Below are 9,942 nucleotides of genomic sequence, written 5' to 3' on the forward strand. Positions count from 1 at the left end.
TAGAACACCTCCAAAGAAATAATAATTTTAATATTAATATTTTAGTGTTTGATTTTATTATTAGTAATTTAAACTTTAAGACATTTACAAAATATTTCGAGAGTGCTTCTAGGTAACCTCGATAGATGGTTTTGTTTAAAACAATGCTACACTTTATTATTCTGATTCATTTAATTGAAATTTTATTTAAAAAATATGTGATTCTTTGTTTCACTATTTCTTTTAGCTGAAATTATAGATTACTAATTTTGTAAATAATTTGGACAAATAAACTAGAAAGATCACGTTCAATAAACTAGAACTTCTTGGAGAATTAATGAAATTAATAAATTTACTTCACGAAGAGTATCTCTTAATATGATCACGACATATCTTGAATAGAAAATATGAATAATACATATAAAAAAATGGACACGCTAATGGACCATTTCTCTTAAAAAATATTTAGTCAATCGTTGCATATTATCTAGCGAGGTACTCCTGTTTAGTAGATCGTAGCTGGACGGGAGGAAATGTTCACCCTTAATTTTTATTTGTTTTGTTGAATGATTTGAGAAGTTAATAAAATCGTCCTCTCATGACACAAAAAAAACCTACAGTATATATGACCAACATCGAGAGTCCTCTAGTAACATCACATGCAATCTTTTATTTATATGTATATCAACAATAAAAACAATTTCATTATACTAAATTTTCTATTTTTTATATATACAAAAAAATCTATATACTTATATAAAGGTAAAGGAGAAGGGAGTTGAGATGACGCCTTCCAAAGAGCTCCGTTATATTTTTCTAATTTTCTGAAATTTCTGAATTATAAATATTGAAAATAAAATTTACTTTTTAGTTCGACATATTGGAAGAAAATTTCAAAATTATTGGAAGGAAGTTTCAATTAGTTTCAAGTATATTGGAAGAAAATTCGAAACTACCGTTTTGGATTTCGAAATTATTGGAAGGAAATTTTAAATTGTTAATATTAAAAAATATTTTATGGTGGAAAGTTTCCAAATGGTAAGAGAGACTATCGGAGATAAGTTTCAAATCAAAAAAATGATATTAAAATATATTTTATAGTGAAAAAATTTCAAAAAAGTAAATTTAATTTAAGTTGTAAATAATATTCGATAAGTTATTAAATAGCTCTCACCTATTTTTCTAATTTTCTAATTTGCCTTTAATATTGGAATTTTAAATATCACATACACAAACTATCTCTAATTATTTTAAATTAGTTGAGAAAATATTAATAACGTATTTGAAAAAAAATCATAATTATATTTTCAGTTCTAAACTTTTTAAAACCGAATTTTCAAAATAGGATAGATAATATTGGAGTATATTAGTGAAAGGAAGTTTCCAAATAGAGATTATAATATAGAAAATCAAATTATTTTTAACTTTGAGTTCTGTTGAAGAAAACATGAGGTCACCTTCTCAAATAACTATTTTTTCTGTTTTTTTTGAATGTTTGAATTTTAAATATCAAAAATAAAAACGGAAAAAAGTTAGAAAATGATATTGAAATATATTTACTTTACGAGTTTAGTTTATTCAAATTTGATTATATTCTCAAATTTCATATACTATATATGAATATAACAATACAATTCCACTAAAAATATATAAATACATTAAATTGTGTGATTTATTCATGATCAAAATTTGTAATATATTATTTTAAATAATCTCTATTTAATACTATAACATAATAAAGTATTTATTTACTTACGAATTCATTTAAAATTTATTTACTTACGAATTCATTTAGAATTATAAACTAGGTACTATGATTAAAAAATGTAAAAAAGAAAAAGAAATAAAGAGATGGTGAAATATCTGTCGGGCGTAAATAAATGACAACGCGCTGAGACACAAAACTCGGCATCAATATAGGCAGCGTCTGTAGATCCACACGCAGACAGTGTGTGTTTAAATGAAGTAACCATTTCAAACCCAAAAAAACCAACTTTATATACAAACACATTTTTGTCTCTATTTCTTTCAACTTCAAGTCTCTTTCTCGCCAACTAAACCTTCAGATCTGATTCAAAATGGCGAGTATGGAGAGTTTGATCGGCCTCGTCAATCGAATTCAACGAGCTTGTACTGCTCTCGGTGATTACGGCGGTGGTAATAACGCTCTCTCTTCTCTCTGGGATGCTCTTCCTTCTGTCGCCGTCGTCGGTGGTCAGGTCTCTCTCTCGCTCTCCCTCTCTCTCCCTCTCTCTCTCTCTCTCCCCCTCCCTCCCTCCTTCTCTCTCCCTCCCCCCCTCTCTCTCTCTCTCTCTCTCTCCCCTCCCTCTCTCTCTGTGTGATTTGATCTGGAACTTTTAGTATGTTGTTTGTTTATTTATCGTAGCTGATGCTGTTAATTTCTGTTTTTATATATTTGTTAATGTGATCTAGCAAAAAGATTGTTTATTGATGTGATTTTACTGTTTTATTTGAATTAAGAGGCTGTTTTATCAAATTTACATTAGGTTTGATTGGTTTGTTTGCTATGTTGTGGTTTAGAGTGACCGACGTGATCTGGAACCTTTTCCTATGTTGCTTTTTCGTTTATTTTAGTTGATTTTTATTAATGTAATGTTGACTCCGTATGTTATTAGATTTGAAATCGTTTATTATGTATTTGGAGGTGGTGGTTTCAGAGACTTGGGAAGTTAATTTAAAATTTTGTGATTTAATAGATTGCTAGATTCGAACCGTTACTTCTTCATTGATATATCACCACTTTTTATCAAATAGATTGCTCATTATGAATATTGTTTGAATTAATCAATGTAGCTAGATATTATTGAGTTAGTTTAAATTTTTAAATATTTTGGGAGTTCATTTGCAAGTTATAGGAGAGCTTGATTTGTTCTGGTATAATTATGCCTTGTCCCCCCACTCACATACAATGTTGAATCTGTATATTATTAGATTCGATGAATCTGTTAGAGGTTCAATTTATAGAGTTATATAGTAGGGAATGATTTTGTCATTTTGTAGATTTAAAGAGTTGATTTGGAGGTTTTGTACTTGAGAGAGTTCAATTTGATCCGTGACCGTAACTTCTTGGATGATTTTTGCTGGTATAGTTGTAAAATGTAATCTTACACATATGTCTGGCTAAAGCATGTGCATTGTGTATCTGGTTATATTTTTAGGTATAGTTGGTGATTTAGGGGTTGATTTTGAACTTCTGTGTTCTATTAGAGGGTTTGATCTGGTCCGGTAGTTCAATGTACTTCTTCAGTCATTATAGTTGATGTCTTGTTGATGTTGATCAGTGTAATGGTACACATTTATTTGTAAAAACTATAGTAGAATGTTCAACTTGTATGATATGAGGCTGAATTGTTAAATATAAAGTGGCGATTTTGTAGATTTAGGGAGTTTTTTGGAATTTTTATGATTCAGAGAGCATAACTCGAGCTGGAATTATAAAGTATATGATTATTGGATTCTTTTTAAGTCTAAAGAGATATGTAATGAAATCTTTCTTTAACTGTTTTGGTAGACAACCAAGATACAATAAATGTTTGTCATGCCAATGTTATTGGTTTTTTCTCTTTTACTAAACATTTAATTATTAAGAAGTATTTAACTTTTGTTGTTTTAGTTGTGCACTTGTTCTGCTATATTAAACCTGATTAATGCCTTTTTGTCTGACTTTCTTTACTTGTTTCTGAGATCAGAGTTCCGGGAAATCTTCGGTCTTGGAGAGCATAGTTGGGAGGGACTTTCTTCCTAGAGGATCTGGTTAGGATTCTTATATATTAAGTCATACTTATTTATGAGACATTACATCTATCAAGGTTCTGTGTTCTTCTATTTCTGATCATGTAATGGGTCAATGCAGGCATTGTCACAAGGAGACCTTTGGTATTACAACTGCAACAAACAGATAAAGGACAGCAGGAGTATGCAGAGTTCGGTCATATGCCACGACGAAAGTTCACTGATTTTGGTATCCAAATCTGTACAGATATTTTATATATAAAATAATTGTCACAATTCCATGGTCAAAATGATTCAACTTTTGTCATTTGGATATATACCTAATTGAGGTTTATAAAAGTAGTTTTCTTGATAGAAGCGATATATAAATAGTATAAGGAGCGTCTTCAATTCTTTTTTCTATATGTTTTAACAGGTTTTTGTCATAGACACATGGAAGATTGAAAGTCAATATTTGGTAACGACTAACCATATTAAAAAATAAATAACTGGATCTGCTTTTTATGTTAACTAATCTACCCTTTTTAGTCATCAAGGACCGGCAACATTAGATTGCATTTTTTTTGAAAATTTGATCTTCCATCTGTGTAGGCATTCTCTTCCTCCTACATCTCATCATGTATAGAAGGTCGGAATAGGCTGTAACCTCTACTGTTCAGTATTATCTAAGGCTACGATGTATGAGAATGAGTTTTATCATTGACATTTTGTGGACAGTCTTGTTCTCTAATCTGATCTTGAAGTAAAATATTAATGTTAATTTCATGGATGTACTCTAATGTCTTTGGTAAACATAGCAGTAGTTATTCTTTTTTTTGAAACAATTTTGATGTCTTGGCTATAAATTATAGATGTTACTTCAGGAACAAGCTGATTGATGTGCATTTGGTGTTTAATGATGTGTGATGTTTAAACTGTATTTTCCACATTTTCTGATGCAGCACAAGTTCGCAGGGAAATTGCCGAGGAAACCGATAGAATAACTGGAAGGACAAAGATGATTTCTCCTGTCCCAATCCATCTTAGCATTTTCTCCCCTAATGGTAAGTCATTCTATTCTATGGTATATTTTATTGAGTCGAACTAAGGTAGCTTTATGGAGAGGTTGAATATTTTAGAAGTAAGGTTATTGTTTTGACTGTGATGGGGGAAATGACAATAGTTCTGATGATTCATATTTTTATTAGCTCCATACTAAAAGGATAGTAGAAGTTTGACGCTTTTTCCGTATTTCTTAAAGTCTGTGAACTATACATGCTAGAGCAAGGGGCAACAACATTTCTTTAGAACCATAACAGCATTCTTCTAAGAATATGATGCACCTTATAACTATGTTTGTGAGTAATTGGTTTTGTTGTGTATAATTTCTTAGAATTGCACCTATGTTTTATTAATCTTCTCTTATCACAACAACATTACACATGTTTTATCTCTTTTCCTGTTATGCATTTGTGATAACTCCCCTAACATTATTTTTTTCTGTATTGCAGTTGTAAACTTAACATTGATAGATTTGCCGGGTTTGACTAAAGTTGCTGTTGGTATGTGTTATTTCCTTGTTATTTTTGATTCTATTCTCTTTACAGTTCTTGAGAGTTTCATCTGACATGTCATATCGTTATTTCCAGAGGGACAATCTGAAACTATTGTTGAAGATATTGAAAACATGGTTCGAGCATATGTTGAGAAAGTAAGTAAATACTGCCTGCATAGACAAATGTGATTACCATGATTCATGAGTCGTGACATAGATATATTGCCTATTATTCGTTTTTATAACCTTAAAAGTGCTTCAATTTATTTTAGCAAGTCATTTATCTGTTCATATGTACAATTTTAGCTCAAAAGTGTGACAGACTTAGTCAGTTTTGTTCATGTTTGAATGCATATTGTGCCTCTAATCATCTATTATAGAGTAATGAAACTGAAACCTAGTATGATGTAACATATCGAAAAATAATAAATAGTAGTGCTTGTGCTAGCCACTGAGAACATATGAAATTATATAAATTTATTTGTGATACAATACTGAGCTTGGTAGTGCTGCACTAAACTGAGCTTGGTCAAAGCTTGAGCGAAGTTTGTACAGCCAAATATAGGCTTTGTTTCAAACTCAGTTTCACTTGGCTATTTTATAGATATGTTGAGCTTGAAGGAGTAAGTAGTAAGCCAAAGCTCTCTCAGCCCATCTTTGAAATACATGATTTAAGTGGGGTAAATAAGGAAGGACCATGCATTCTTGAAAATGTGCTATTATAGACCTTATTTCTGCTATTTTTTACTGGTTCTAGAAGCTCTGAGATAAAGCATACCATTTTTTTTGAAATATGTACATATAATCTTCGTTTATTTTTTTAGTGCATAATTCCATCTCAATTCATGCCTAACTGCTAAGTATTTGGCGTGTCTAGCCTAACTGCATCATATTGGCAATATCTCCTGCCAACCAAGATATAGCAACATCAGACGCAATTAAGCTTGCCAAAGAAGTGGATCCATCAGGTACTCTAAGCATTTCTAATTTTTTATAGTATATTTGTTCAAGTATATTTTCTGAAAAGAAATTATGTGAGCCTACTTACGGGATTTTGTGACAATATAAACAGGAGAAAGAACATTTGGAGTTTTGACAAAGCTTGACTTGATGGATAAAGGAACTAACGCTATAGATGTACTTACTCTCTCTTGTTTCTATTTTTATTTCATAAGTCATAAGAACGATCTTTTTTTTAACCGAACCGAACAAACCGAAGTATTTCGGTTCGGTTTGAAAGACAAATTCGGTTCGGTTCGGTTTTCGGTTATTTCGGTCCCCCCCCCCCCCCCCCCCCCCCCCCCTCCCCCTCTCTGAGATGCTGATTGTGGTTTTAAATTTTGTCTTCAAAAGGTTCTTGAGGGAAGAGCTTTGCGACTACAGCAGCCATGGGTAGGAATTGTGAACCGCTCACAGGCTGATATCAACAAAAATACTGACATGATGTCTGCAAGGAGGAGAGAACAAGAATATTTTGCTACAAGTCCCGACTACGGTCACTTGGCTAGTAAAATGGGTTCAGAATATTTAGCAAAACTTCTATCAAAGGTGTGTTTCGCTTCAATAAGTATATAATATCTTCTCCTAAACTAGACAAGATTTATATCCTTGCTATGGGTACATCTAATTTCAGCACTTGGAGTCTGTCATTAAAGCAAGAATTCCAAGTATCACAGCTTTAATTAACAAGAGTATTGATGAGCTTGAAGCAGAGATGGATTACCTTGGTAGGCCTATTGGCATTGATGCTGGGGTAAGTGGTCTAGTTGTACTCGTGAAAGTTCGTTCCTGTTGTCATATGTGAACTATCAACCTTAGTATGAGTTATATTTGCAGGCTCAGTTGTACACTATCTTGGAGCTTTGCCGTGCTTTTGACAAGATTTTTAAGGAGCATCTGGATGGAGGGTAAGTGGTTTACCTTTTTTCCTAGAATCTGGTACCTCTGAATCTCTGATGTGAAAATTTAAGTTTTTTCTTGTTGCATCAGAATTTTTTTCCCTATGCTTGTGAATAAATGATGTGCTGTCTTAGGTTTAGTCTTTCATTTCTATTTTTTCATAATCTAATCTATACTTCATATAACTTTGACCATTATGAGGGACTGATTGTCCTGATCTAACACTTAAAAGTCTGCTTATCCACACCACGGGCATTTCATTCCTGCAAGTAAAGTCTGCATCAGCTACAGGCTTTTAAGGATGGGATAGACGGTCCAATTTTCTTAAAATTACTCTGTCAAAGAGAATCTCTATTTATTTATTTTTTTGTGAGGTTGTTGGGGTTGAGAGGGGCCACCTTTTACATCAGTTCCTGATAGTTGTTCTTTGGTAATGGCCTCAACAAGGACAGTTTACTCAAAGTTGTACGTTAATTGTTAGCTTCATTCACTACGATTTTCAGCCTGACTTTTGTCCCTAATATATTACTGTTTCCAATTATCAGGCGACCTGGAGGTGATAGAATATACGGAGTTTTTGACCACCAGCTTCCAGCTGCATTAAGGAAATTGCCTTTTGATCGACATCTTTCTTTACAGAATGTGCGCAAAATTGTTTCAGAGGCTGATGGTTATCAACCTCATTTGATTGCTCCTGAGCAAGGCTACAGACGCCTTATTGAAGGATCACTAAGTTATTTTAGAGGCCCAGCTGAAGCTTCTGTGGATGCTGTTAGTAGCTATATTTTGACTGACACAGGATTTTTTTTCCTTAATTCTATCTATAAATAAGAGAAACATGCTTACTGACTATGACATCATTAATAGGTGCATTTCGTCTTGAAAGAACTAGTAAGGAAGTCTGTTGGTGAAACTCAGGTGAGCTTTAGGATGTTCAACAAAAAGTTTTTCCCTTTCTTCTGGGTGCCGGACACTGTTCCTCTTTTTTTTTTTTGGGAACTGGCATTAAACACGTACTCATGAAAACAGGAGTTAAAGCGGTTTCCAACTCTGCAAACTGCAATAGCTAATGCGGCCACTGAGGCATTGGAAAAATTCCGAGATGAAAGCAAGAAGACAGTTACAAGATTGGTGGACATGGAGTCTTCTTACCTAACTGTGGATTTTTTTCGTAAACTTCCCCAAGAAATAGGTAACCCGCCTGCCATGAGAATGGAGAAAGGGGGAAATTCGGCTCCCACAAAAGGGGATAAAGGAGATAAAGGGGATAAAGGTGGAAGCCCGGCTCCCATAAATGTGGACCGCTCTGCAGAGGGTCACTTCAGGCGGATAGGGTCAAATGTATCATCGTATGTGGGTATGGTGTCTGACACTCTCAGGAGTACAATTCCCAAGGCTGTGGTCTATTGTCAAGTAAGGCAAGCCAAACAGTGTTTGCTCAATTACTTCTATATGCAAATAGGAAAACAAGAGGTACCCTCCATTTACTGTACCTTATTTTTTTTGCATGAAAGGTGTGAATTGCACACATTTTATATTGGGATTTAACTTGCCTAACAACTTAATATTTGATAACTGCTCTTTTAGTATACATGATGAAAAACCATTGAAGAATGTCTATTAAACTGTTCAATATTTTAACCCATCGTGTCATAAATTGAACAATTATTAATTGGGCCGTGTAGATTTTTTCGTGCTGTTTTGGTTGAATATTGAAAATTTTAGTGGTTGTACTTGTTGCAGGGAAAGCAGCTTGGAGTGTTGTTAGATGAAGATCCAGCATTAATGGAGAAAAGACTACAATGCGCAAAGAGGCTTGAACTGTACAAGGCGGCCCGGGATGAGATTGATTCTGCGGCATGGGTTCGGTGAGAGTGATGGTGACATTCTATGGATGGCAGTTCAGATTATTCACGATTGTCGCTGCTAGTCAGATTATCTGATCTAACTAGCAGCTGACATATTCTTTATTCACAGTTTTTGTGACATGTACCATGAGCACTACATTTTGTTGTGTATTACGTACATGCCTCTCTATACAGATGTTTTATACATCTCCAGAATTCCACTTACAGACTTGAATCGAAAGAAGTTACTGTGTGCCTTCAAATTTCTTTCTGGATTCTTGATGGCTCAAGAATTTCTTTAAACTTTTGCGGGCATCATGATGCACACTATTTTTGTGTGTTTAGTTAATTCGAACAGGATACTCAGGAACTAATTACTGTGCCAAGTTCTGCATCTTCTGGCCATCGACTGAAATCATTTTGCTTTTTTGTTCATCAGTTCATGTATAATATGTTGATGCTTGCTGTAAGAAAATACAAATCTAAGATGGTATACAACATAGAATTTACCTCTAGATTCTTAGGACGGCAAACACTTCAAGATTTTGAGCTTTTGAAGTTCAAGTGAGCTAATATATCTTAGTGCATTGCAAATGCAAATTATAATGCCACACACAAAAGACGAAGAGTTTGGACAATGTGCAGCAATGCAAAAGAAGCTAAAGAAAACCTAGGAAAGATGGACAACAGGCCAAGAAGATAACATACAATTTTTTTCAAAAGAACAAACGAAAAGTAATAGCAACATTCATTCTAACATATATCCCTCTCATTTCTCTACGTTACTTTTCGGCATGCTATTCCAACTCATTTAAAGTATAGTTTCATAATATATTTTTTTAATTTTTTTTTCTGAATAAAAATTTGATTTTTAAACTTTTATTCAAAAAAAGAAAATTTTAGAAAAAAATTATACTCCCTCTGTCCCCC

General features: G+C 33.3%; 1 protein-coding gene across 1 annotated transcript; it reads left to right on the top strand.

The window, feature by feature from the left end:
* The first annotated feature begins 1,886 nt into the window (after positions 1-1,886).
* LOC108218909 (phragmoplastin DRP1E) lies at positions 1,887-9,406 on the top strand. The gene is made up of 15 exons (XM_017392071.2): positions 1,887-2,198; positions 3,690-3,753; positions 3,854-3,961; positions 4,674-4,775; positions 5,223-5,273; positions 5,361-5,422; positions 6,144-6,234; positions 6,339-6,403; positions 6,620-6,814; positions 6,900-7,019; positions 7,103-7,173; positions 7,711-7,936; positions 8,033-8,083; positions 8,195-8,638; positions 8,909-9,406. Exons 1-15 carry the CDS (start codon positions 2,058-2,060, stop codon positions 9,035-9,037), a joined length of 1,920 nt encoding a protein of 639 aa, XP_017247560.1. The 5' UTR covers positions 1,887-2,057; the 3' UTR covers positions 9,038-9,406.
* Positions 9,407-9,942: the final 536 nt, after the last annotated feature.

Source organism: Daucus carota, chromosome 4 (genome assembly GCF_001625215.2).
Source record: "Daucus carota subsp. sativus chromosome 4, DH1 v3.0, whole genome shotgun sequence".
Lineage (NCBI taxonomy): Eukaryota > Viridiplantae > Streptophyta > Magnoliopsida > Apiales > Apiaceae > Daucus > Daucus carota.

Coding starts and splice junctions, on each gene's coding strand:
- LOC108218909 (XM_017392071.2), top strand. CDS start 2,058: ATGGCGAGTATGGAGAGTTTGATCGGCCTCGTCAATCGAATTCAACGA. Junction 3,962..4,673: donor ACGAAAGTTCACTGATTTTG/GTATCCAAATCT, acceptor TTTCTGATGCAG/CACAAGTTCGCAGGGAAATT. Junction 7,937..8,032: donor CTGAAGCTTCTGTGGATGCT/GTTAGTAGCTAT, acceptor CATCATTAATAG/GTGCATTTCGTCTTGAAAGA.